This window comes from Sus scrofa, chromosome 1 (genome assembly GCF_000003025.6).
Source record: "Sus scrofa isolate TJ Tabasco breed Duroc chromosome 1, Sscrofa11.1, whole genome shotgun sequence".
Classification (NCBI taxonomy): Eukaryota; Metazoa; Chordata; class Mammalia; order Artiodactyla; family Suidae; genus Sus; species Sus scrofa.
Genome location: NC_010443.5, coordinates 156,370,809 through 156,397,124, shown reverse-complemented (window position 1 = coordinate 156,397,124; position 26,316 = coordinate 156,370,809). Strand labels below are relative to the sequence as shown.

The following is a 26,316-nucleotide window of genomic DNA, read 5'->3' as shown; positions in this document are numbered from 1 at the left end:
GAAAACTGTCTTATTTTGTGGTCTGTGTTAGCTATTTTTCTTAAGTGCTCCTGAGGCTGACAGTCTGTGTATTAAACAGTGACTCTTGGAAGTTCTTGCTGCCTTCCAGGGAGGACCAGAGTGTCTGCTGCAGCCAATCTTTCCTCAAGAGTGGCAAAACACACGGGTGACGTCTTAGAGCAGTGGAAGAAAGCAGCAGAAGAGGGAAAGGAAGGGTTTTCTGGTTTTTATACTCTAGAGAACTGAATTGATGTGCCTTCTAGGACTCAAAAGGATGCCGGTACAAGTGTAAGGAATCAAATACCTTAACTTTGAAAAGCTCTGGCGTTATCCCTTCAGAGATACTTGTAGGTGGAACAGTAGGAGGTATTTCACACCAGGGCTGTGTGTCAGCCCTTTTATGTTTTAGTTTTCTTGCCATCTATTAAAAAATAAAACCCCCCAAATGCAGATGGGAGAATTTGAGTGTCTTCTTCCTAAGGTGGTCAGCATGGAATATATCATATTTGAGAAGAATACATTTTTTAGCTTTCTTTGTCTTACGTGGTAGCAGAGTCGCATTGTAATCGTGAAGCTCTGAGCCCTTTAGAGCTGCAGGTATGAGAACATCCTTCACTATTTCCATTATTAACCCAATTTCCAGAGGCCCTATCATCCTTGCAGGCTGATTCTTTTTGGCCTGTACCAAAACTCAGCTCTTTACTGATTTCCGTTAAAAAAGTTACATCTAGCATTTTGCAGTATTAAAATATATCATTATTAAAGTTAAGTGGAGCCATGAGGGTGCCACTTAAACCCTCATCTGAAGGTCCGTCCTTGGCTCTCCCACCTTTGAGGCCTTGCCTGAAAGGTTCAATACTCCATGAATCATTCAATTCCTGGTTTCTCTCTTTTGTTTGTACTGAGGAATTTAGCAATTACCCTTCATAACTTGGGATGGTTATCTCAGCCGCCATCCCACAGTGTAGTTTATGAAACTTTTTTTTACATATATATACATATATGTGTGTGTGTTTGTGTGTGTATGACATTTCGGTCAATACACTTATTTCCATTTCATTATAAAAAAGAAACATTTTCACTGCATTAAAAGCCTGTATAACAGTATTATTACAGCCTAGTCTGTAGATTGGAGCTCTAAGAATTAGATGAGATTTTTTTCCTTAATGCTGGTGACTATAAATGGCTTACAGCATCTCATCACACTGTACTTGTCACCAGAGTAGACTATCACTCAGTGTGATTGCAAAGGAGACTTGATTTTGTAAAGAAAATAAAAATAAGATCATCTTAAAAGATGTTCTGGAGAGAATACATGCCATGGCAGTACTAAACAAAATCCTGTCATTTATTGAAGCTGGTGTCATCATGTTTTCTTGAGCAACACAGACTGTTCAATGTTTCATGTGTTCTTTTCATTTTTACTTGGCTTTCCTTGATTTTCACGTTAGATAAATGCAAAATATGGATAATTCTGATGTGGAATCTTATGGGTTTGATTGTAGAAAACCTTAGTATGTTCTTGCTTCACAAAGCCTGTTGCATTGCAGGGCAGAAGGGGGATGTAGGAGAAGATTATGAGAGAATTGTAAGTAGGAAATAGGAGATAAGAGCCAAAGAGCAGTCTGTTCTATCAATTATAAGATGCTTTTTTACCCCATGTTTTACCCTCAGAAATTGGGATGCCTGTTGCAAGTAATGACATCTTAAAATTAGAACATACAGCTTTCTGTTTCTTTTGTTGTAGAATATGTGATTATGGTGCTGGGTTATAAGCTCATTCGAACTTATGCCAGTGAAGACACTGAAGGCTAAGCTGATCTTTACTGTGCAAAATTGTAGGGAGCCATCCATGGCCTTGAGCTGGAGAGCAGTGAAACTTGTGTATTAGTACGATGCATGGGACAGTCACGTAGAAGTCTGTGTTAGAGATGCTGACAGAGAGGGGACGTGGGGCAGTCGTGTAATACTATATGTTAGAGATGTTGGAGAGGAGACATTTGTCAGTCTTGTAGTACCATATGTTAGAGATGTTGGAGGAGAAGAGATGTGGGGCAGTCGTATAATACTATACATTATAGATGTTGATGGAGATGAGATGTGGGACAGTCATGGAGTACCATACTTTAGAGATGTTGAAGGAGAGGAGACCTGTTGAGCATCTGCAAGTTTTTTGCAAGTATGAATTGCTATGCTGTTAATGCATGGGAGAAATAATGGAATCCTGACTCAGGTCAGTGTCGGGTGAGGTGGAGACAAAATGGCAGAATTGGTGGGCTTTTGAGGTGGAATGTTGGAAATTGACTACTGTTTGGAGGTGGGGCTCAAAGGATGGGCAGGCATCAGAAAAAAAACTCAAAAATTCGGTAGCTATAAATTCACATTTTACTCTACTCATGGTTGGGTTTTTCGTATTGAATGCAAGACTCTAAGATCTTTCAGGACATTGATGTGTCTATGGTAGGAGGTGGGGTGGGGGCAGTGTTGTATAGATGAGATTGGGTAGAATACAGACTTTGTTGTTAGTGAGATCTAGACTGAAGTCTGGTATTTTTATGTACATTTAGACATAGCACTTAATCCTGTTAAATGCTAATTTCCTTGTGTATAAATTTAGGCCAATGATGCCCACTACAGAAGTTTGTTAGAATTAAAGGCCCTTTAACCACAGTGTCTGGCACATAATTACACTTAGTAAATCTTAGCTCTCATATTAGCTATTTGAGTAAGAGCTATAAAACAATATATGAAGCCGGTGGTTAAAAGGCAGGATTGCAGATATAAAGCAAGGAAGTGTCAGAGTAGAGAAAGGAACAGAGCAGCTACTTTTTTAACAGGAGTAATGGGATTTTGAGTTGGACTGGATCTGTCACCAGCAGGAGAATTTTCTGCCATAATTCTTCATGGTTAAAATGGTCCCATTTCCCATAGTATTGCATTCCAGAATCAGCTAGTCTAGTGGCTACTAATTGTTTTATATTTGACTTATGACAATACATGTTTATTCCATTATGTACTTTCTTTAAAAAAAAATCACAGATAATGTAAAAGAGATTTAACTGGTACTTTTAAATTTATTTTTATTTTTGGGTGGTCCTATAGCAAAAGAAGTTTTAGTTAATAGAAGCTACTTAGAAAACAAGGGGGGAAATACTCAAAATGATGCCCTCCAGGACTGCTTCCTTGTATTATTACCCCTCAGTAGCAGGCTTCTACCAGGAAATCATTATCACAGCACTGCTGTATGTTTTGGGTCCTCCAAATTGAAATAGAATAATCATCTAGGAGTTCCCGTCATGGCTCACTCAGTTGTTAACAAATCCGACTAGGAACCATGAGGTTGAGGGTTTGACCTCTGGCCTCGCTCAGTGGGTTAAGAATCCGGCGTTGCTGTGAGCTGTGGTGTAGGTCACAGACAGGCTCAGACCCGGTGTTGCCACAGCAGCTGCAGCTCCGATTGGACTCCTAACCTGGGAACCTCCACATGCCACCGGAGCGGCCCAAGAAATGGCAAAAAAAAGGGAAAAAAAAAAAAAAAAGAATACGTCTAAACCATGTATCTGTAATGTGACAGGATGAAACAGAGAAAATGTATAACATTGTAAGTCTCAAAGAAAGAACAAACGGGTTTTCTTGGTGTGTATATTTGTAAGTGATACTAATTGAATTTTGTGTGTAAGATATCAGATAAATTATAAGTATCATTAATAACATTTCCTTCAAAATAAGGACCCTTGTTCCCACAGCTGTGTTTAGATAGCTTGTGTACTATTTTGATGTACTCTTTAAAATTACTTTTTATGTATGTTCTTGACAGAGATTTTTAAATCAAAAACTAATTACTTCTGTTGAATTATTTTAACCAAATTGCAAGCTAGTGTCAGAAGGAAGAAATTTTCTTCTCCCTTTCTAGATTCTTCTGAATAAAATTGGTGTGAGACGGATTAATAGGAGAAAATCAAACAAAAGTTGAATAACATGTATATATGGGAGCGACCCAGGAGAACTGAAAAACTCTCCAAAGCGCCTGAAACCCTCCTCTCAAATACCACCTTCAGCTAAAGACAAAAGAGAATGTTGAGGGTGGATCATGCGTGGTTTGGGAACGTAAAGAGAGGGAAGGCTTTTCCATAAAAGTACATGTTTGGTAAACAGATGTCTGTAGGCCAGGCAGAGGCCATGGGGCACAGAGTGGACTCTGGGTCCCCAGGCCCTGTCTTCTTGTCCACCCTGGCTCCACCCCCCCCACCCAACCTGTATTCTTTGCTGTTGTCTTTGGCAATGGCTCTTTTCTGGGAACGGACATTCTATCTAAAGTCTTTTAGGCAGTTAGGGGGCTGGATCACAGTTTCTTAGTTGTTCAGCTCAAAATAATCCATGTGACAGAGACATTTTGGAGTGTCCAATTTTGCTCCCCTACATTCTTGTAGCTTTACTAACATTATTACATTTCCTTGTGGAAACTTTTACCTTAGGGTAATAACCACTGAAATCCAGATTTTCAGTGGTAGGAAGGCAGGCTGTTGGTGCTGAGAAGGCCCAGAAAGGACTTGGCATTCCTCACTTATTTAATTTTTTTTAATTTTTAAAAGTAAACTTTATATTTTTTTGGGCCCTACCTGTTGCTGTGCCAGGGATAGAACCCACACTACAACAGTGACAATGCTGGATCCTTAACCACTAGACCACCAGGGAACTCCTCATTTATTTATTTTTAAAATTTTTTTAATTTTTGCTTTTTAGGGCCGCACCCGCAGCACATGGAGGTTCCCAGGCTAGGGATCTAATTGGAGCTGTAGGCGCCAGCCTTTGCCACAGCAACGCAGGATCCTTAACCCACTGAGTGAGGCCAGGGATCGAACCCACAACCTCATGGTTCCTAGTCAGATTTGTTTCCAGTGCACCATGACGGGAACACCCTCATTTATTTTTAAATGACATTATTCTTTAGAGAAAATGTGTCTTAGTTCTTAGGTCACCTGAGCCAGAATATAGCCTTCCCTCCCTCTCTCTCTCCTTCTCTCTCCCTCTTTCTCTCTCTTTAAATTTTATTGAAGCATAGTTGATTTACAATATTGTGATAATTTTTGCTGCTCAGCAAAGTGATTCGGTTATACATATACACATATCCCTTCTTTTTCAGATTGTTTTCCCATGTAGTATATCACAGGACATGGAGTAGAGTTCCCTGTGCTCTACAGCAGGTCCCCATTGACCATCCCTTCCATATACAATAGTGCACATATGCCAACCCCAAGCTCCCAATCCATCCCCCTCCACCTTCTTATTTCTTATACCTGTTATATTTTAGATGAGAAAATTGTATATCCCATGGGGGGGGTACTGACATGTCAAACAGGTGTATTTTTCACTTAGGATGCTTTTATAGCTATTGAAATTATGCCAGCGATTTCTTAGGCAAGGTATTGCCTAAGTTCTGCAGGCATGCTTATTTTTTCTTTTTATCTAATTAATAAGCCTGTTTTTTTTTTCTGTCCTTCAAAATGATATTGTCAGTAAAATGGAAGAATATTTCCCTTAGCCACTTCCTTTCTTCCTTTTAGGTCATTGGTTTTTCCATTGGGTGACTTGGAGAGCTTTTAAAGATTAAAAAAAAAAAGTCTGGGCCCATGGATACATATTCTGATTGAGCTATTTCTGTGGTAGGTCTGGGCAGCACAGGACTGGGGTGAACATAAGACACTTCCCCGGGTGTGGAGAACTTGAGGGGGTTGTGTAAGGAAAAATGCCTCCAGCTTTGGCCCCTGGACCAAAGTTAATGGCATTTTGCTTCTTTCTCTTTCCAAATGGAAAACATCACAGTGAATCCTCGGCACCCCTGTGACTGGTTCATTCATGGTGTGACGTTTCTAGAAATCAAAGCGATTGGGAGCATGGGAAAAATAAGCATGTATCAGGAGTGCACTGAAAGAAACAAGCAGCTCTTTATGTGCAGGGTGTTGTCTTTTGTGAATTTTGCTGCCTGCAGCTTCTTCCTCAGCCATGGCTGCTTCTGATCCACAGGCACACATCACTCACCAAATTAGGCACACATGCCCTTCTCTCTCCTCTGCCCCTGCTGGAGGACGGATGTCCTTAGAGAGCCAAATTCTGATCCTCATTAGTTGCTGAGTTGGTTATCTGCATCTAGGACTCTGAGACAGGATTTGCCTGTAGGGAGTTTATTGGAGTGCGTTCTCTGAATTAAGACTTGCGCTGGGTTGGTGGGGTGAGGAGTTGGGCTGGGCGGAGGGAGAGGTTAAACCACAGTGCATTTGCAGTCTAGAAGATGCTACCCTTCGGGATCTGTGGAGCTGGGAAGGCTTTTCAAAGTTGTTCTGGATCAGGATCCAGGAGGAGCTTTAAATCAGTCACTGACTGTGGGATGCCCCCGAGAAAGAAGTATTCCCTGTGGCAGAGTGGCTTTCTGCCATTTTTACAATTTGCCAAGTTTATAAATATTCCCAAGGTGAGTGATAATTTTTTAGGAAGAACCTAGCTGAAAATCATCGGCAACTAATATGCCCAGTGTCTCATGGGGTCGGGTAGGAAGGGGACCTGGGGTGCTGCCCTGATACCACCTACTCCTCCACCCCTACATTGTCCCATTCACATCCTTTTGCTTCAGGTTATTAGTTCAGGGATTAGCTCCCACAGAACATGTTTGACCTCTTTTCATTGTGGAATTTACCAAGGTCAGTAAGATGAACTACAGCCCCTGATGTTGTTGCCAATACTCATCATTTCTTCTCATCACCCAGCCTGCCCCAGACCAAGGTTCATGCACTTGTCCATTTGCCATCAAAATTAGGTAAGAAGGTATTGGAAAACACCCAAGTGCCCAGATGCTAACCCTGTTCTTCCTGCCTCCATTGTGTAACAGGAGCTCACCTCCTCCTGGTGATTAAGGTCAATTACACCTGCCAGCCTGACAATGTTTCTCCTTGCACATTGGTCCCTTGGTGCTGGGTGTCCAGAGACAAGGTGGAGAGAGCACCATGTCCCTGGTGGAATCACTTCCCTTTAGGAATGGAAATAGTGCCTCCAAGTGGGTCAGTAGGAGTGAGGATCACTTGGACATTCCCATGTTAACTCGTTTTTGTTTTTGTCTTTTTAGGGCTGCACCCGTGGCATATGGAGATTCCTAGGCCCAGGGGTCTAATCGGAGCTGTTGCTGCAAGCCCACGCCAGAGCCACAGCAACGCCAGATCCGAGCTGCATCTGCGATCTATACCACAGCTCACAGCAACACCAGATCTTTTTTTTTTTTTGGTCTTTTTGTTGTTGTTGTTGTTGCTAGGCAACGCCGGATCGTTAACCCACTGAGCAAGGGCAGGGACCGAACCTGCAACCTCATGGTTCCTAGTCGGATTCGTTAACCACTGCGCCACGACGGGAACTCCATGCAACACCAGATCTTTAACCCACTGAGTGAGGCCAGGAGTCGAACCCACAACCTCATGGTTCCTAGTTGGATTCTTTTCCACTGCACCAAGACGGGAACTCTGCCATGTTAACTCTTTAGTTCCTGGTCACATTTACTCTGTCTGCCCCAGGAAGCTGTATGATGTTAGAGGAGGCGTTTCTCTCCAAAAGAGTGTGAGTTTTCAGACAGCAAGTGGTAAAGGGCTAAAGAGCACTTCCAGCAGTTGAAGTGAGTGTTGCAGCCCTTGGGGTAAAGTGGGGTGGGATGGGGTGACCCATGATGGATTCCCTAGCAGGGAGTCTCAGGTTTGAGAATAACCTCTGAGGTTTAATTGAAATCATAAATATTTTCTTTCCACTCTCACTTTCTTTGTCTGCTTTATATTTCTAATCTTTTTATCTTAAGTGTATGATAGATGAAAATGTTAATTTTTTGAGCAGACATGAATCATGTCTGTGGGGAAAATATAGTAAATGAACAGAGAGTGTTACAGATTCCGTTGCTTCTAGTTCTTACATCACCTTAACATTTTCTCTGCCTCTGACCAATATTAACTTCATGTAAAACGTAAGCAGAGCATTATGTTGTTCTTAGTTTATCTTTCTGGTCCTAGAGGGATTCCCACAGCCTAAGAGCATCCCTGCATCTTAATAAGGTGAACTGGTTCTACAAAAGAATGCAGTTTACGTTTATGATACCCTGTAGCTTTGCATCATCAAAACATACTTCCACCCAATATTCCACAGTTAGCTTCTTTCTCTTCTTAGGGTTTCTGGAGTGTGAATTTTGTGAAAGTTAAAATTTTCTGTCCCCCCACAATGGAAAATTGAAATAACTTTAGAGTGGTTTAAAATTTAAATATAGCATCTCCTGTTTGGTGGACACATAAATATATGCTGTTTACTTTTCTACCTGTGGTTAGAGAAGGGCCAGTTAGCTTTTAAGTAAGATATATACAAAAATCAAAACAGAGAAAATTTTATTCAGTAATCTTATATAGGTGAAAGTATAAATAAAAATTAATTAAAAGTGATGAGCTATTTACAACAGTGACACTTCTGACCTAAGCAGGTGTATATGTGAGTGATACATTACCTGTTAGATCAGAGATTTTTAATCCATGATGCTGATTGAAAATTCTAACTCCTGGTTCCAATTCAAAGAGATTCTCATTCAGTAGACTTAAGAAAAAGCCATAAGTTGGCATTTTTTAACCAGCATCTCAGGTAATTCTGATGCAGGAAATGTACATACTAAACTTCAAAAACAAACAAAAACAACATTAGCCAAACAACAGTTAAGATCAGTGAACTATTCTGTACTTTTAAAATTGTTCTTATTCAAACAGATTACAGAATGCAGATGCAAGATATATTTATGCTATGATGCTTTTTTAAATATATCACATGCAAGATTATTCTGTGTTATAAAACTTAGTGGATCCTGTGTGTTATTCAGTGTGACTATCCTTAGAATAGAAAGTATTCCATCATTCAGTACAGTTTCTTCCTGGAAATCAATTTCCATCTTTCGTTACCAGACAAATCCTTCTGATTACTAGCCTTCTTGTCTCAACTTTAATATCCTTCATTCAAAAAGCATTTTTCTGAACTGCTGAAGTTGGTTTGGTTACCCAGTTGTACTATTTCTTAGCATTCCCGGAGTGCTTTTTTGTGGTCATCAGAGTTGCTGTGGTTTGTTCAGCCTGGTCCTCTGACAGCCTGCCCCACTGTAAATGCTTCATGAAGATGTAGACAGTTTGGTTTAGTGTCTCGGGCTTACCCTGGCCACCCCTGTCCTCTCTTGTCTAAATGTGTGTGTAATGGTCTATCTGAACACAGTGGACACATACTATCCTTGTATCAAAATTGGTAAGTTAGTGTAGAATATTCTGTTCTTAAGTCATATAAGTGTTAAAGTTTTTTTCCCCCAAAGGTAGACTCCAAAATTGTATTTCATTGTTTTAACTGCTCTTGTTGCTATTTGGAATGCTTAAGACCATGTAATGCAGAAGACTTTAGGAAATACTTTGTAGACATGTGATGCTATTGCCCTCTGCAACATATACGTAATGCCTTCTCTAGACATCTGGGCCAAGTGGAAGGATGCTCTCTTCAGAATGCCTCATGCCTCCACGGTGGGGAGAATCTTCCAGTCTTCCCTGGTATTAGGACAGGGAAAGAGCTTTAGACTGAGGATACCTACAGGCATTCAAAAGAGCTTTCATATAGGGATTTATCCACTGACCCTCTTCTTCTCAACTGATCTGTGGTGAAGGCCAAATTCTATTGTTGTTTGTTTGTTTGCAAGCTTCTTTGTTGTTAAGAACTCAGGACATATTTCATTTGACCTCCTAATAATTTTGTAACTGAATTAAAAATGAATTACTAGGAGTTCCCCATTGTGGCACAGTGGAAACATCCAGCTGGGAACCATGAGGTTGCAGGTTTGATCCCTGGCCTTGCTCAGTGGGTTAAGGCTCTGGCATTGCTGTGGCTGTGGCGTAGGCTGGCAGCAACAGCTCCGATTAGATCCCTAGCCTAGGAACCTCCATATGCTGCGGGTGCAGTCCTCAAAAGACAAGAGAGTTAACATGGGAATGTCCACGTGATCCTCATTCTTCTGACTCACTTGCAGACACTATTTCCAATGTAGGTCTGATTAGACCCCTAGCCTGGGAACCTCCATGTGTGAGGGGTCTGGCCCTAAAAAAAAAAAAAAAAAAGAAATTACTAGATTAAAAAGTTAAACCTCTTTTTCCATTATAATTGTTGGGCTCAAGAGACATTGCATTATTCTGTAAGATGACTGTGGAAGTTGCTAAGCCCTCCTTCTCTAATTTCCATACTCATCTCAACTTGGACAGATGGTACCCAGTCCTGGGACTGCTCTGCCTAGAACTGTACTGCCCTCCTGTGACAGATACTGTCTTTTCTTTTTTTATGGCTGCACCTGCAGGATATGGAAGTTCCTGGTCTAGGGGTTGAACTGGAGCTGCAGCCATGACCTATGCCACAGCCACAGTAACACCAAATTCTTAACCCAATGAGCAAGGCCAGGGATCGAACCCACATTCTCAGAGAGAATATGTTGGGTTCTTAATCCACTGAGCCACAGTGGGAATGCCTTCAATTTCTGCTCAACCCCCACTCAAAAAGAATTTAAAGTTATCCTCCTGAGAAAAAAGCTGAAACTTTCCAGGAGTTTGCTTTTTAACTGCTTCTGGTTTACAATCAGGGCTTTGGAACTCAGTGTGCGAGCAGTAGATGGGAGCCGTGAAGGAGAGAACACAATGCTCTCACAAGTAAATTAGGCGATGAGAAGTTTTGATCAGTAAGAATTTGGCTCCAGGAAGATCTTTTTTTTTTTTTAATCTAAGTTGTTTGAGAGTCGTGTCGTGGATGTGGCCTGAACACGGTGACCAGAGAGAGGACAGGATGAGATGAGTGCCGTGGAATTTTCTTTGGGGAGTTGCCTATAGCTGTGTGGAATGGAAGATGCTTTTCTTAGTTGTTCTCCCTCAGTCCCTGGTGAAAAAGATGTGTGACTCTTTTATGTGACACTCCGAGCAACTATGCTGTAGACAGAAGTGTGGAACTTTTTCAAAACAAAAGCAAGATTTCCCCCACTAAGGAAGGCAGGCACTTCTGTTTACCACCTATGTGGACGTATATGTATGACTAGAGAGTGACATTTTACAAAATACTTCCCAATGCATGACTTCATTTTATCCTCACTTCAAGGTTCAAGGCTAAGTGGACATTTGGGATGCTGATCTATAACCAAGGATAAACTGGGGTTGAAGTGTAATCAATTGATCAAGCCTCTCTGAAAAGGAGATTGAATAGCCATAGACCTAGATGTTGCTGCCACTCTGCTATTAAGTATCAACTGAGATCCAAGAATGAATACTTATCACCACTGAATAAGCTGTGAACTTTTCCTGAGGATAAAAATAATCACAGTAGTCCCTCCTGTCTTTTTATTTACTGTTGATTAAAAAAGAAAAAGAGGAGTTCCTGTCGTAGCTCAGTAGTTAACGAATCTGACTAGGAACCATGAGGTTGCGGGTTCAATCCCTGGCCTTGCTCAGTGGGTTAAGGATCTGGCGTTGCCATGAGCTGTGGTGTAGGTTGCAGACGCGGCTCGGATGCTGGAGGCTACAGCTCTGATTCCATCCCTAGCCTGGGAACCTCCATATGCTGTGGGAAGTGGCCCAAGAAATGGCAAAAAAGACAATAAATAAATAAGAAAAAGCAATGAGATTTTTCTTGGCAATCTTAATCCTACCTAAGTATCTCCTGACTTGTATTCCTCTCTTTATTCCTTTATTATTACTTTATTACTTATTATTACCTGTAATAATTAATGCCAGTCCTCTTTAAACCATGCATCTTCCTCAAAAATGCTTCATAAATAAATTAGGTTCCATTACCCTGGACCACTATGATAATTATAAATTAGGAATACTTCAACCAGAAAAAAAGGGACTCATACACGTGTATTTCATCTGTAGTATTTCTTCAATAGCTTGATAATTACATGGTATCCAGTGGCATGTGGAAAATATATATTAAAATGCATAATAAGAAAAGAAAACTTGCAAGTAATGTATATATTGAAGCAGTTTTATTTCTGCCAATTATTGTTTAAATCAGTCCTCTGTGCCTATATGTTTAACCTTGTGAAAGTTTAGTAAAAGCAGACTGAGTTCTAACAATCTTTGATATATTTTTACACTCTTAAAAAAAATCAGGAATCTACAGTAAGAAAATCAATGGTAGAAAACTTACCTTAGAAATCCCTTGCCTGATAGTAACTATAAACCATTTTCAAATGAATTAACTTGCTGTTCAGAGGAACATATGTGTATTTTTTGCTTAGCCATCATTACTCCATTTTTATACACAGATGTAGTAACAGTGTAAACCTTTATATAATCATTTTTGCATTTCCTTATTTGAATATTTATTATAGAAATATTGAATGTAAAACTACAATTAGTTCCATCATCATCATAGGTCTGTGAGGATTACAGAGGTTTTTGTTTAGTTTTATATTTTTAGTATCGAAACTTTCATGGTAGACCTTCTTTCCCAAAAGTTTGATCTTATGTCTGTATTCTTTTTTTGTGACATGAAAGTTTAATATGTTTTTAAAGCCAAAAACATTAAAAAGTACAGTCCTGACATTAGAGTAATTTATCATTATGAATCACATCCTACTGCATCATCTCAAGAAGTTGTCACAATTGTTCAGTGAAGTCCAAGCACAGACGTTTTTATCTTCATTTTATAGAGGAGGGACTAAGAAAGTAAAGACAAGATCAGCAGGAAGATCAAATAACCAGCAGAGTTTAAGATGTTCATAGAGGAAGAGAAGTTGGTCAATATATTGAATTTTTTTTTTACCTCAGTCTTTGCTAAATTGAAGCATATTCACCATTTTCAAACTTCTTAAGCAGATGGATTGCAAGTGCTAGATCAGATAGTTCATATCAGGCCTTAGTTGATTAAATAGATGTAAGGAAATTGACAGAACTGCAGTACATTGATTTGTTTTTAGTTGTGCTCTTTACATTCTTAGGTTTAAAAAATAAATAGTGGATAAAAAATTAATAAGTGATGTATAAGATGTAGGGAAACAGAGGAATAGGAAAGCATGTCTGTAGCTCCTGGACTCTGTCTCTCAGGTAACACAAATGTGTCAATGCACCAGAGCTACCCGGCAGCATAGAAAACAAGGTGTCTGAACTCCATGTCGGCAGTTCAGAGGATTAGGGAGAACAAACCAGAGATAAAGGATGTTTTTAGTTTGCTTTCTTTTTGCTTAATACTGTTAAAACCTAAAAGGATAGAAATTGGAAGAAAGCAAGCACTACTGTTTTACAAAGTAGATTATAAATGTAGCAAATTTAATACAGCAAATTGTTTATTGAGAATGTAGACTATGGTGATAAAAGGAGCCCAGCTCTTAGGGAGTTTATAAATGAAGAGATTGGATAGGAAAACAGCTGAACCAGATTTTCAGTATAAAGGTGAGCAGAATTAAAGGCATTCTGTCAGATATTTAAACAACGTGCCATGTGGAAAAATAAGATTATTAAGGTGTCAGTAAAAGGGACCCTGCATTAAGTCGAGTTGGGTGTCCGTTGGTGGGTAAGTTGATGCAGGATGTGTCTGGAAAAGGATAGAGATGCCTGCTCTACCCCAGCAGGGGTGACTGGTCAGTCCCGTGTGCCTGGGGCATGGAGGGCCCTCTGAGATGTGGTGGAAAAGAGACTAGGGTGATGGCACAGGGCCACATGGAACTGTATAGGATTTGGGGTTAAACCCATAGACCATGGAAGCAGTTAGATGTATTTGAAGAGGGATGTGACACGATTCAATGTGCGTTTAGGGAGATAATTTCAGACATGCACTATAGCAGCCTAGGCGAAGTGAGTTATCAAAAGTGGAAAATAATTGAGTTTTTTTGATTATTTGAGGTCTTTTTGGCTGTGCCCATGGCATGTGGAAGTTCCCAGGCCAGGGACTGAGCCTCTACCATAGCAGCAACCCAAGCTGCTACAGTGACAATGCCAGATCCTTAACCCTCTGCATCACAGAGGAACTCCATGGGGAGTTTTGTAATACCCAAGTGAAAGATTTTAAGATTCCAAACTAGGATTATTGTTCAGAGAGACTGAAGAATAGGTTGATGTTTTGGAGATAGCGAGTGCACATTGCACCAAGCGGGGAATGATGGAGCCGTAATAGATTATTAAATATATGAATTAACTTTTTGGCTGTGTCCATGACATGCAGAACTTCCCAGGCCAGAGACTGAACCTGAACCATAGCAGTGACAATCGCAGATCTTTAACTTGTGGAGCCACCAAGGACTACAGTCATATTATATTTCAGGTGCATGTGAAGTATGCTTTGCATTCCGGCCTGTGTAGATCGTGACAGAGTCCAACACACTTTCATGTTTCTTATCTTGTTACCACATACAGTGCTGATATGGTACCATTGGAGTCAAGTGGTACTTGGATGTCCTCCTTCCTCCTTCTTTAGCCTCATCAGGATCTGGACACAGCTGGACTCTGTGCTCCTCACTGTTGGTGCTCATGCACCAAAAAAAAATCTGTTTAATGTAAACATCGACTTTGGAATCACAACAGATATTTTGAAAAGGATTTGGGGACACAGAAAGGAAAAGGGGGTTTTGTCTGGTGATCAGTCAAGATTGTGTTCTTGTTATTGTTTAGATGAACTGCGAAATTGTGTTTATAAGGATATTTGCAAGTGAAATAGACATAACATCTTGAATTCTACTCTGCTCCAAATAGAGTACAAATGTTAGTTTTTAATTGTGTTTTTCATTTACTGTTTATTTGTTCATTGAACATATTGTGAGACCATAGATTTTTTTTTTTTCTTAGCCAGAGGTTTTCACTGTAGAGAATACTGTTGTAATCTATAATAGTCATTTACAGGGATTGTACATGCCTCTGTGTGTGTGTGAAAGAAAGAGAGAAAGGGGGGCTATATAGACAAGTGTTTTTTTGTTTGTTTTGCTTTTTTTTTTTTTTTTTAGGTGCATATGGAAGTTCCCAGGCTAAGGGCTAAGGGTTGAATTGGAAGCTACAGCTACTGGCCTCCACCACAGCCACAGCAACTCAGGATCCAAGCCTCATCTGCAATCTACACCACAGCTCACAGTGATGCCGGATCCCTGACCCACTGAGCAAGGCCAGGGATCGAAGCCGAATCCTCCTGGATACTAGTTGCACCACAGTGGGAACTCCAACACATTTCCAGTGTGCCACGATAGGAACTCCGACATGTCTTTAGAATGCTTTCAGTAATTCTATAGTTGCAATGTTTTTTTTCTTTCTGAGCATGCTTTTTTTCAGCATAGAGGGTAGTAGGTTTGTCTAAAAGCATGGCTTTCACTCCACCTGTTAAGGATGGTACAGTGGGCATGGTCTCACAGATTCAGTGTCTGAACACAGCTAATTATGTATCCATCTTAACATTTTAGAGTTGGTAATCCACTTTCAACTGCACATGCTTGCAGTATCCTTTCATGGAGGCTGAGTTGAGACTCACAGCAGTGTTCTGCTTGTGAGTTTTGGCAGTGGTTACAAGCGTAGGGATGGTCCAGGCCAGGAGAGAAGTGTCGGTGATCGGAGGGTGGTAGACTCCAGGGCTCCTGAAATAGGGTGTGTGTGTGTGAGAGAGAGTGAGAGAAGGAGAGAGAGAGTGAGAGAGGGGGAGGGAGAGAGTGTGTGTTCATGTGTGGTGATGTTGATGGTGGTGGTATGAGGTGAAAGAGAAGAATTCTGGTCCTTCAATGATTGGAGAAACAATCATTATGAACCTTTTTTACCTTTAAGCTCTTATTTTCTCAGTGATGGGGAACACTTCATGATATTACCTACATAACGTGAAATATGGCATCAAAGCTCAGGTTTAAGATCACTTAGGACCTATTATGTGTTATGTATTGAAGGGAATGTATCCTGTTTCCCTTACTTGAATCCCCCAGGGATACTATTTCACTTTGCTGTGAAAACAGCAATCAGTTGATAGGAATTAGTTAAATGAGTCGGAAAGGCTGGTCCTATAAATGGCAGCCCCTAATGATATTTAGAGAGGTAGCAAACATTGGGTTAAAGACACAGCCGGTGTATGACTTAGGTATTTCCATGGTCATGGGGCGGGGGAGGGCTTGGGACAGTGGCTATGAGAAGTGTGTAGGGGAACTACTTGAGGTAGTAGCTGCTTGGTAACAATGATCATTTGCATTTGTCTCTGGACTCAAGGTTTTGCTCTGTGTTGTTGAGTGTGGAAAAGTTTATTACTATTCTGTAAGGTCAATAAAGCTGCCTTCTGGAACATGAACTGTGTTGATAGAAGCCCCTGAAAGCACTGAGCTGCTTTAAAATTGGGGGGAGTGGAGTTCCTGTTGTGGCGCAGTGGTTAACGAATCCAACTAGGAACAATGAGGTTGAGGGTTCGGTCCCTGCCCTTGCTCAGTGGGTTAATGATCTGGCGTTGCCGTGAGCTGTGTGTAGGTGCAGACGCGGCTCGGATCCAGCGTTGCTGTGGCTCTGGTGTAGCCAGTGGCTACAGCTCTGATTCGACCCTAGCCTGGAACCTCCATATGCTGTGGAGCGCCAAAGAAATAGCAAAAAGACAAAAAAAAAAAGATTGGGGGGAGTGATCAGGTGAGCAGTCACCAGTGTACCCTTCTTCTCTGGTTTTCCTTTGTGTCCTTGCTCCAGAACACAGCTCCACCAAAGGCAGGACCTGGAGTTCTGTGTGACTCAGTGGTTAACGAATCCGACTAGGAACCATGAGGTTGCGGGTTCGATCCCTGGCCTTGCTCAGTGGGTTAAGGATCCGGCATTGCCATGAGCTGTGTGTAGGTCGCAGACGTGGCTCGGATCCCACGTTGCTGTGGTTCTGGTGTAGGCCGGCTGTTACAGCTCCGATTCAACCCCTAGCCTGGAAATCTCCATGTGCACGGGAGCAGCCCAAGAAATGGCAAAAAGACAAAACAAAAACAAAAAGAAAAACAAACCCCAAAAAACCCAAAGAGGCAGGATCCTACTGTAGGGCGTAAAGAATGGGCTTTCCACCTGCCTTTTTTTTTTTTAATTTAATTTTATTGGAATATAGTTGATTTACGATGTTGTGTTAGTTTCAGGTGTACAACACAGTGAATCAGTCATGCTTATAAATACATCCATTCTTTTTTCCCAGATAGGCTATTACAAACTATTGAGTAGGTTTTTCGTGCTGTACAGTAGTTTCTTGTTAATCATCCATTTTATACAGTAGTCTGTATATGTTATTCCCACCCTCCCAGTCTTCCCTCCCACCATTGGTTTCACCTATGGTAACCATAAGGTTGGTTTTGAAATCTGTGAATAGAACTACAGTATGGTCCAGCAGTTCCATGCAAGGCATATATCCAGAGAAAAACACAATTGGAAAAGATACATGTGCCCCAGTATTGCAGCACTATTTGCAATAGCCAAGGCATGGAGGCAAACTAAATATCCAATGACAGAGGAATGGATAAAGAAGATGTGCTGTGTGTGTGTATATGTATGTATATATTACTCAGCCATAAAAAAGAATGAAATAATGCCATTTCCAGGAACAAGGCTGGGCCTATATATTAGTATACTGAGTGAAGTCAGAGAAAGACAGATATCATATGATACTACTTATATGTGGAATCTAATAAAAAATGATGCCTAATGCTTTTTATACTCCTGGCTTAGCCAAAGAGAACTGGCTGCATGACCTCAGGTAGAGCACTTAAGCCTTTCTCTACCTCAGTTTCCTCATCTTTAAAAGGAATAGTAAAGTCATTCGATGTAGCATGGGATGAGTTACTACGTGGAAAACGTTAACAGTAGTTCCTGGCACGTGAGGACTACTCAGTAATTCAAACCATGGTAATTCTTGGCTTGCCTCATCTTAAATCACAGAAAGACATGTATGTAGCTGTCACCCTGAGAATGACTTAAGGAAATTAAATAGTTCATTATATTTCAAGAACAAAACTTGTCCATATGCTGGATAATCATGCGGTAGTGATTCACTAGATAATTCCACACTGAACAAATCTAAATTATAACTTATACCAAAAATTAATTTTTTGTATCATTTTGTCCTGACAACTACAGAAACAAAAGAATAAATCAGATATTTAAGTGTTCTGAAGCAGAGTATAAACATAGCTGTTACAGTGAGGCGGAAGAATCACTTAGCCAGATTCATGGTATAAATGCTATGTACCTCCACATGGTATCCTCCACAGCTAAGGATGGAAATGGACTGGGCATACACTTTCCTAAGTAGTTTCCTATTTATATTTTTAGCTCTTTGTCTTTTTTTTTTTAATTTTATTGGAGTATAGTTGACTTACAATGTTGTCTTAGTTTCAGGTGTGCAACAAAGTGAATCAGTTATATGTATACATATCTCCATTACCTTTTCCACAAAGGATATTACAGAATATTGAGTAGATTTCCCTGTGCTCCTCAGCAGATCCTTGTTAGTTATCTATTTAATGTATAGTAGTGTGTATGTATAATTCCCATCCCTCTAATTTATCCCTCCACCCCCATAGTTTCCCCTTTGTAACCATATGTTTGATTTTTTAATCTGTGAGTTTGTTTCTGTTTTGTAACATCACTTGTATCTTTTTTTTTTTTTTAAGTATCCACCTATAAGTGACATCATGTTTGTCTTTCACTGTCTATCTCACTTCACTTAATTAATGATAAGCTCTTGGTCCCTCCATGTTGCTGCAAATGGCATTATTTCATTCTTTTTATTAGCCCCTTGCCTTTTAAGGAATGCAAAATGGTAGTTCTGAAGGGCATTGAAAAACCTTGTTATTTGGTAAATTGAGTTTTTGCATTTGTATTAATTGCAGTTCAGAGCCATGGTGGTTATAGGGGATGAAAGATTGTTGAAATTACGGATCGAGTGCTGTGTTTCTCAGGTTATGAAGTTCAGGGAAACATGTAATTATTTCTGAGTTTCCTCAGATTCTTCTGTTCAACATAGTGTTCTGACATACAGAAGGGACAGTTCCAGACACGAAATGCAAATCAGTAGGAGCTGCCCTGCTGCTGAAGCCAGGGTTAATCATGCAAATCTAATGCAGTTCTTGGTATTTCAAGAAAGGTTTTAGTTGAAGTCTCAGGCACATATTGATTTAAAATTCCTACCTCAGACAGCCGTGTATTTTTTTTTTTTTTTTTTAGCTTCAAATTTTAAAATATAGAGCAGAATTTGGAGACCAATGTAGTGACTGGACATCCATCCATTCTTAATAATCATGAAAGTAATTAGTGGAAGGGAAGGGTACCTTTACAGGATGTGGTGATGTTTAAGCATATTTAAAAAATATATATATATATGATCTAAATGTACAAATGTTTTATAGCAAGTCTCTTTGCTTAGAATAAGATCGGATTGACCAGTTATACATGTTTACTGAATTCCACTCTGTTCAAAGAAGATGGGTAAAACTGGCAAGGACAGATCACATCAAAAATAACACTACAACAAGGTCCTAACTTCAGGCTGATATAAAATTCCTTTGGAAACGAGACTGTTTACGGGAAGAAATGAAATTGTCTTGCTCACACGCGTAGGCTGACACATTCTAATAGCCTTTTCCACTGTGCACAGTAAGCATCAGCTTATCTTTCCAAGAACAATAAAATTTCAGATCCTGCTGCCTGACATAAGAGTTATTTTTACATATCTCGGTATCGCTGACTCTCTTGTAAGTTAATCTCATCTCACATGAATTTTTCACCAGCTTCACTCTGATGTTGATAAAGGAGATGGTTCCATCAAATACATCTTGTCAGGCGAAGGGGCAAGTTCCATTTTCATTATTGATGAGAACACGGGAGATATTCATGCCACCAAGAGGCTGGACCGTGAGGAGCAGGCCTACTACACCCTCCGAGCCCAGGCACTGGACAGACTCACCAACAAGCCCGTGGAGCCCGAGTCTGAGTTCGTCATCAAGATTCAGGACATCAACGACAATGAACCCAAATTCTTAGATGGCCCATACACCGCAGGGGTTCCTGAAATGTCTCCTGTGGGTAAGTGAAGAACAAGTGATTTTAGGACATTGGTATTTAAAACGAAGTTATCATAAGTACTGGAAAAGAAAATCACCCTAGTATTTGTAGAGCAGTTGCCATTTAGGATGAGGGCAGTGTTGGAGATGTGTTAATTGTCGGTATCCAAACTCTCTATTTTGCACACATTAATTATGTGGAAAATTAAGACATTCTTCCTTTCAGACAGCTGTCTCAGTGTATGGACTGGGATTTGGGGTTAGTAGATGCAAACTATTGCATTTAGAGTTGATGAGCAATGAGATCCTGCTCTATAGCACAGGGAACTCTACCTAGTCATTTGTGATGGAACATAATGGAAGATAATGTGAGAAAGAGGATGTGTGTGTGTATGTGTGTGTGTGTGTGTGTGTATGTATGTAGGTATTACTGGGCCACTTTGCTATATAGCAGAAATTGGAAGAACATTGTAAATCAACTATAATAGAAAAAATAATCTTAAAAAAATAAAGAAAGAAATTATATCGGTCCTACCCTCCGTTTTCAATCTAATATTTAAAATTAAAACATGATTAAAATTATGACCAAGAAGTTTTTTAAAAAGGTCCTTCCAGACACAGCCCTTGATAATCTTACTTTTCTTTCTCCTGATATGAGTGATAATCAGTGATAATCATATCACTATTCTAAGCATATTCTCCTGATATGAGTGATAATCAGTGATAATCATATCACTATTCTAAGCATCACTCTGGGGCCAGGGCATCAGTCAGATCACCAGTAGCTAGCCAGACTAACATGTGGATCATCTGACCTATTTGCTTGTAGAATTTGCTCCAGCTCATGAATGTCCATCCACATGCTGCAACTAATCTTTTCATCACCTCTCCATAAATTCAAATGCTTAAAAATTTGTACTGAATTTATAATAATGGTAAAGTGATACTCAGTATGAGACATTTGAAAGAATAATGAAAGCTGTTTTACTCAAAGATCCCTTTTGACATTGCCCCATTACTAGAAAAATGGAAAGTAAATTACTTTTAGTGTATACTTTTGTTTCAAATACTTTTAAACTTTGTTTCTTTCTTCTTCTTTTTTTTTTTTCTTTGCTTTTTTAGGGCCACACCTATGGCATATGGAAGTTCCCAGGCTAGGGGTTGAACTGGAGCTGCAACCACTGGCCTACATCACAGCCACAGGATCATGGGATTCAAGCTGAATCTGCAACCTACACCACAATTCATGGCAATACCAGATCCTCAACCCACTGAGCAAGGCCCACATCCTCATGGATGGATCCTAGTTGGGTTTGTTAACCACTTAGCCACAATGGGAACTCCAAACTCTGTTTTAAATTCCACTTTTTCAGGTACCTTTGGAATAGTTTTCAGGTAGTATGTAATTTAGGTATGGATGATCTTATACAATGATTACAAAATTATGGGGCTAGAATAGAGGCCAGTTTGATTTATATTTATTTCTTATTGTTTATATAGTATTGAATAAGGATGTCTGTTTAAAATAATAATCAAACTTGTATATTAACATCTATTTCAACTCAGGTATTTAACCCAAAAATTTTACCCGATGTGATTGGTTTTACTTTAAGTAAAGGTCATTGCATTCATTCCAGCTGGGAAGGACAATCCCAAGATGCATATCAGGGGTACCTTTTGGGGAAATCCTGAAATTTAGTGACCCCAAATTTCTGTTCCTATCAGATGAGAGAGGGATGTGACTTGGGGACTATGGCTCTAACTGCTAAAGAAATGTGAACTGTCCAAAAAAAAGAATGAACAGAAAATGAGCCAGAGAATCCATGCATGTGGTCAGGGAGTTCTGAACTACAGTGGCAGCATCTCAAACCTTTGTGTAAATGTTTCTTTGACCAAACAGGCTTATTCACACTTTCTTTTTAATTTTTTTATTATAGTATAGTTGATTTACAATGTTCTGTCAGTTTCTGCTGTGTAGTGAAGTGATGCAGTCATACACACATACTATTTTTCTCATATTATCTTCTATCATGTCCTATCACAAGTGATTGGATATAGTTCCCTCTGCTATACAGTAGGACCTCATTGCTTATCCATCTAAGTGTAATAGTAGTTGCATCTGCCAACCCCAAACTCTCTGTCCATCCCACTCCTTCCCCCTCCTCCTCAGCAACCACTAGTCTGTTCTCCATGTTGGTATTCACACTTTCCTAATACTGCTCTCACCTTCAGAGTGCTTCCTGCTGCTCTTATTTAATGACAAAAACAAAAATAACAACAATGAAGAAAGCAGCAACCACAGTATTTTGGAGGTTGTAGAGAAAAAAGAAGGCATGTTGTCCTCCTCAAAGTAGTAAGGTTTAGAAAAACAGGAAGTTTTGAGGTATGTTTTTAGCAATTCAGCTCAATGTCATAATTCTCCTGGCATTTTGTGCATTCTTCATGGGCTTGCTAAGGTTTTCCTTCCCTACCTAGAATGTAGAACTACAAATTGGTTGAATGTGAGCTTTTTGTCTAGAGAATAAATAATGCACTGTAGTTTTGGTCCCAATGGCAACCACTCTTGATATCAAATAGTATATGCACACATGCAAGTTAATTTTAGTTATTTGATTGATTCCAACAGGTTCAGAACTTTTAGAAAATGATTTTCAAATGTCTTCAGAACTTACTTGACACTAATTGAGATCACTTGGTTATTATCAGAATTTGAGCTAAGAACAATAAATGTCTATATAAAATATATCTTATGAATTTTTAATGTTATATGGTTAATCAGAGTGTTTAATTCTAACAAAATAGATATAATAGTCACTAAATAGTATGGCGCATATGTATATATATATATATATATAAAGTTTTCAGTATTTATTATTCAGGCCTATTTTTTTCATTGCATGCTAACTTATTATAGGATTTAAAGCACACACATAGAGCCCTAGGGTTGCTTATTTGTTGCCAGAAAAGGATAGATAAGCATGGGAATATGAGTGCTTGTCTGTGTGCCTGTTTGTGTGTATGTATAGTAAATTATTTAATGAACACTTCAGAAAAAATTATGCACAACCAAATTTACTGAAGTACAATTTTCATTATTTTGTTTGTTTCAAGCCTCCTCTTCCAGTGAGATAGGAAGTCAGTACTTAAGCATATGACCAGGATAAAGATGGTGTATTATAAAGGAAATAGAGAACATCAAAGTCATTGATTCTAATACTTTAAAAAAAATCAACATCTAATTCTTAAAACGATTTTTAAATATACATCATTCACTGTTTAGTCCTGCTATGCCTCCTCAGGGTGCAATTTTCTAAGTCCATCAAAATAAAAAAATAAAACTTTAGAATTTTTAAAGTGGTGTCATATATATATATCTAAAACATCACAGTTTCCACCCAGTTTGAAAGCAAATGGAATTGATAAGCAAAATCATAATATGGAAAAGAGAATAGATTTATTATAAGATGGGCATAAAAGGGTTCTCCCTTTTAAACATCATTCATGGTGTTTAAAAGGGAGAGCCATATAGGAACATCTAAAAGATGTTCAGGAGTTCCTGTCGTGGCGCAGTGGTTAACGAATCTGACTAGGAACCATGAGGTTGCGGGTTCGGTCCCTGCCCTTGCTCAGTGGGTTAACGATCCGGCGTTGCCGTGAGCTGAGGTGTAGGTGGCAGACGCGGCTCGGATCCCACGTGTGGCTCTGGCATAGGCCGGAGGCTATAGCTCTGATTTGACCCCTAGCCTGGGAACCTTCATATGCCGCGGGAGCGGCCCAAGAAACAGCAAAAAGACAAAAAATATATATAAAAAAATAAAAGATGTTCAATTAAAAATGCCATGTTTTCAAGAAGTCATTAGAAACAAAGTAGAAGCTTAAAAGAATATATATAAAGAAAGGGACTTGTCCCATCTCCATCAGCTAGAGCATAAATGATAAAATAGCATGTGCTTTAAAATATAAACCAAGCAAATGTGAGTATCTAATATTTTGGAGATCATATTCCAAATGGAAATAAAAAGAACAGAGCACAGTATATGCTTTCCATATGGAATAAATGAATACATAGTAAAATGAAGAAGTAATGTGACATTCGATCATAGGAAATGTAGGAAAACAACCAGTGTGGCAATTTTTTTGAGTTGCCATGCTTTTTTTACTGTTTAAATGTTCATTTCATGCTTTTGTTTTTAAACCAATTAGTGGAAACAAATGAAAAATAAAACTACTACAGAAAAAAATAAGAGTAGCCACCTAATATCCAGTTAAATGTATCAATCGAATATTCTTTATGCAGATAATGACGTTACAGTTTCTACCTGGTTTTACTTTGCTACTGCAGTGAGATTGCCTCAGTGATTTGAGTGTCGGGATGCTAGTATTTGTTATGCTGCCTTCTAGACAGTGATTGAGACTTACAGAGATTGTTCTTGATAAAAACTTGTTACCTGACCTTGATGGATGAGATGCCTAAAAATTGAGTCCCGTCCAATACTGAGTATATATCCCTGTCTAACTTGGATCATTAGTCATTTTTTTTGCCAACATATTTTCATGTCTCTTGAATATTTCTGAGGGATTAATGATCATTTATCATCTTTTGGGGTTTGTCTTCTATCAAAAAATGTGGTATCAATTTTTCATGCCCCTTAGAACAAGAAAAATAAAAAATTAAAAATCTAGAGATTATCATAGTAAGTGAGATAAGTCAGAGAAAGACAAATATCATATGATGTCACTTATTTGTGGAATCTAAAAAAAATGCAAGCGAACATTTTTAAAAAAAAGAAATAGGGGAGTTCCCATGGTGGCTCAGTGGGTTAAGAATACGACTAATATCCATGAAGATGTGGGTTTGATCCCTGGCCTTGCTCAGTGGGTTAAGGATCTGGCATTGATGCAAGCTGCAGCATAGGTTCAAATGCAGCTCGGATCTGATGTTGGCTGTGGCTATAGCATAGGCTGTCAGCTGCAGCTCCAATCTGACCCCTAGTTTGGGAACTTCCATATGCCGCAGGGGCGGCTGTAAAATGAGAAAAGAAAACAGCAACAACAACAAAAACGGAAATAGACTCCCAAACATGGAAAACAAACTTATGGCTACCAAAAGGGGTGGAGAGGAGATAAATTAGGAGTTTGGAATTAAGAGATACGTACAATTATATATAAAATAGGTAAACAACAAGGACCTACTGTATAGCTCAGTGAACTCTATTCAATATCTTGTAATAACCTATAATGAAAAAGAATCTGAAAAAGAATATGTATATTCTGAATATATAGAGATGTATATATGTGTGTATATAACTGACTTTGCTGTACACCTTGAAACTAAAACATTATAAATTAATTATATTCAATTTTAAAATTAAAAAAAAATAAAACACTTAAAAATGGGATGATATAAGAAGGTAAATAAAACCCAAATCTGATGTAGAATCGTCCATGTTTTGTGAGTTCTTATGTTTTGTGGCATTTGGGAGTTTTTAATTCATTTGTTTTTGGATTGGCATGTAGGGACTTCAGTGGTACAAGTGACAGCAACGGATGCTGATGATCCCACGTATGGCAACAGTGCCCGAGTGGTCTACAGTATCCTGCAGGGACAGCCGTACTTCTCGGTGGAACCAAAGACAGGTAAAATTTGAAATGCAATACTCCCTGTAAAGTCAAAGTGTATATCTTGGCATAGAACCAAGAATAGTTATTTTTATTCAGTATAGTTGGAACTGATAACAGACATGATACTTCTGTTGCGCTTCTCTCAATATGCGTACAATGGTAATAAATAGCATATTATTTATAGAGGTATTATCACCTTTTAAGAATATTACATTTATCAGTATCCCTACAAAAATTAAACAAAATATTATATATTGAGAAGTATTTCAGCTGCTGTCTCAACTAGATAAGAATGTTGATTATTCACCTCTAAAGGTTTTTGTTTTGCTTTGTTTTTTTTAATTAATTCACATAGGAATTACACACAGCAAAATTTAAATCTTAAGCAAACTCTCCCTGCCAGGCAGTAGAATATATAGTACATTCAGCTTATGCTTCCAGGGCCTGGATTTCTCAGGGAAATTAGTTGAAACATAACAATTAGGATGATGATCTGCTAAATCAAAAACTAAATTAAATGACTTTAATTTTAGGAGAGGAAAAAATTATGAGTTGCAAAACTCCCTGGATTGCATATGTGGTTGTTTGGATAGATGTTCTGTTTTGCTTTGAAGATGAAGTAGTTTACATTAAGTAAGACTGTAATTTGGAGC

General features: G+C 39.1%; 1 protein-coding gene across 7 annotated transcripts in view; it reads left to right on the top strand.

Annotated features, from left to right (window-relative positions):
- The window catches only part of CDH7 (cadherin 7), a 140,491-nt gene that overhangs the window by 39,251 nt on the left and 74,924 nt on the right, over positions 1 to 26,316 (top strand). For all 7 annotated transcript variants that reach the window (XM_021099453.1, XM_021099416.1, XM_021099464.1 and 4 more), the window contains 2 exons: positions 19,769 to 20,063; positions 25,559 to 25,678. In XM_021099453.1, coding sequence (XP_020955112.1) covers positions 19,769 to 20,063; positions 25,559 to 25,678 — 415 coding nt within the window. The remainder of the gene's footprint in view (positions 1 to 19,768; positions 20,064 to 25,558; positions 25,679 to 26,316) is intronic.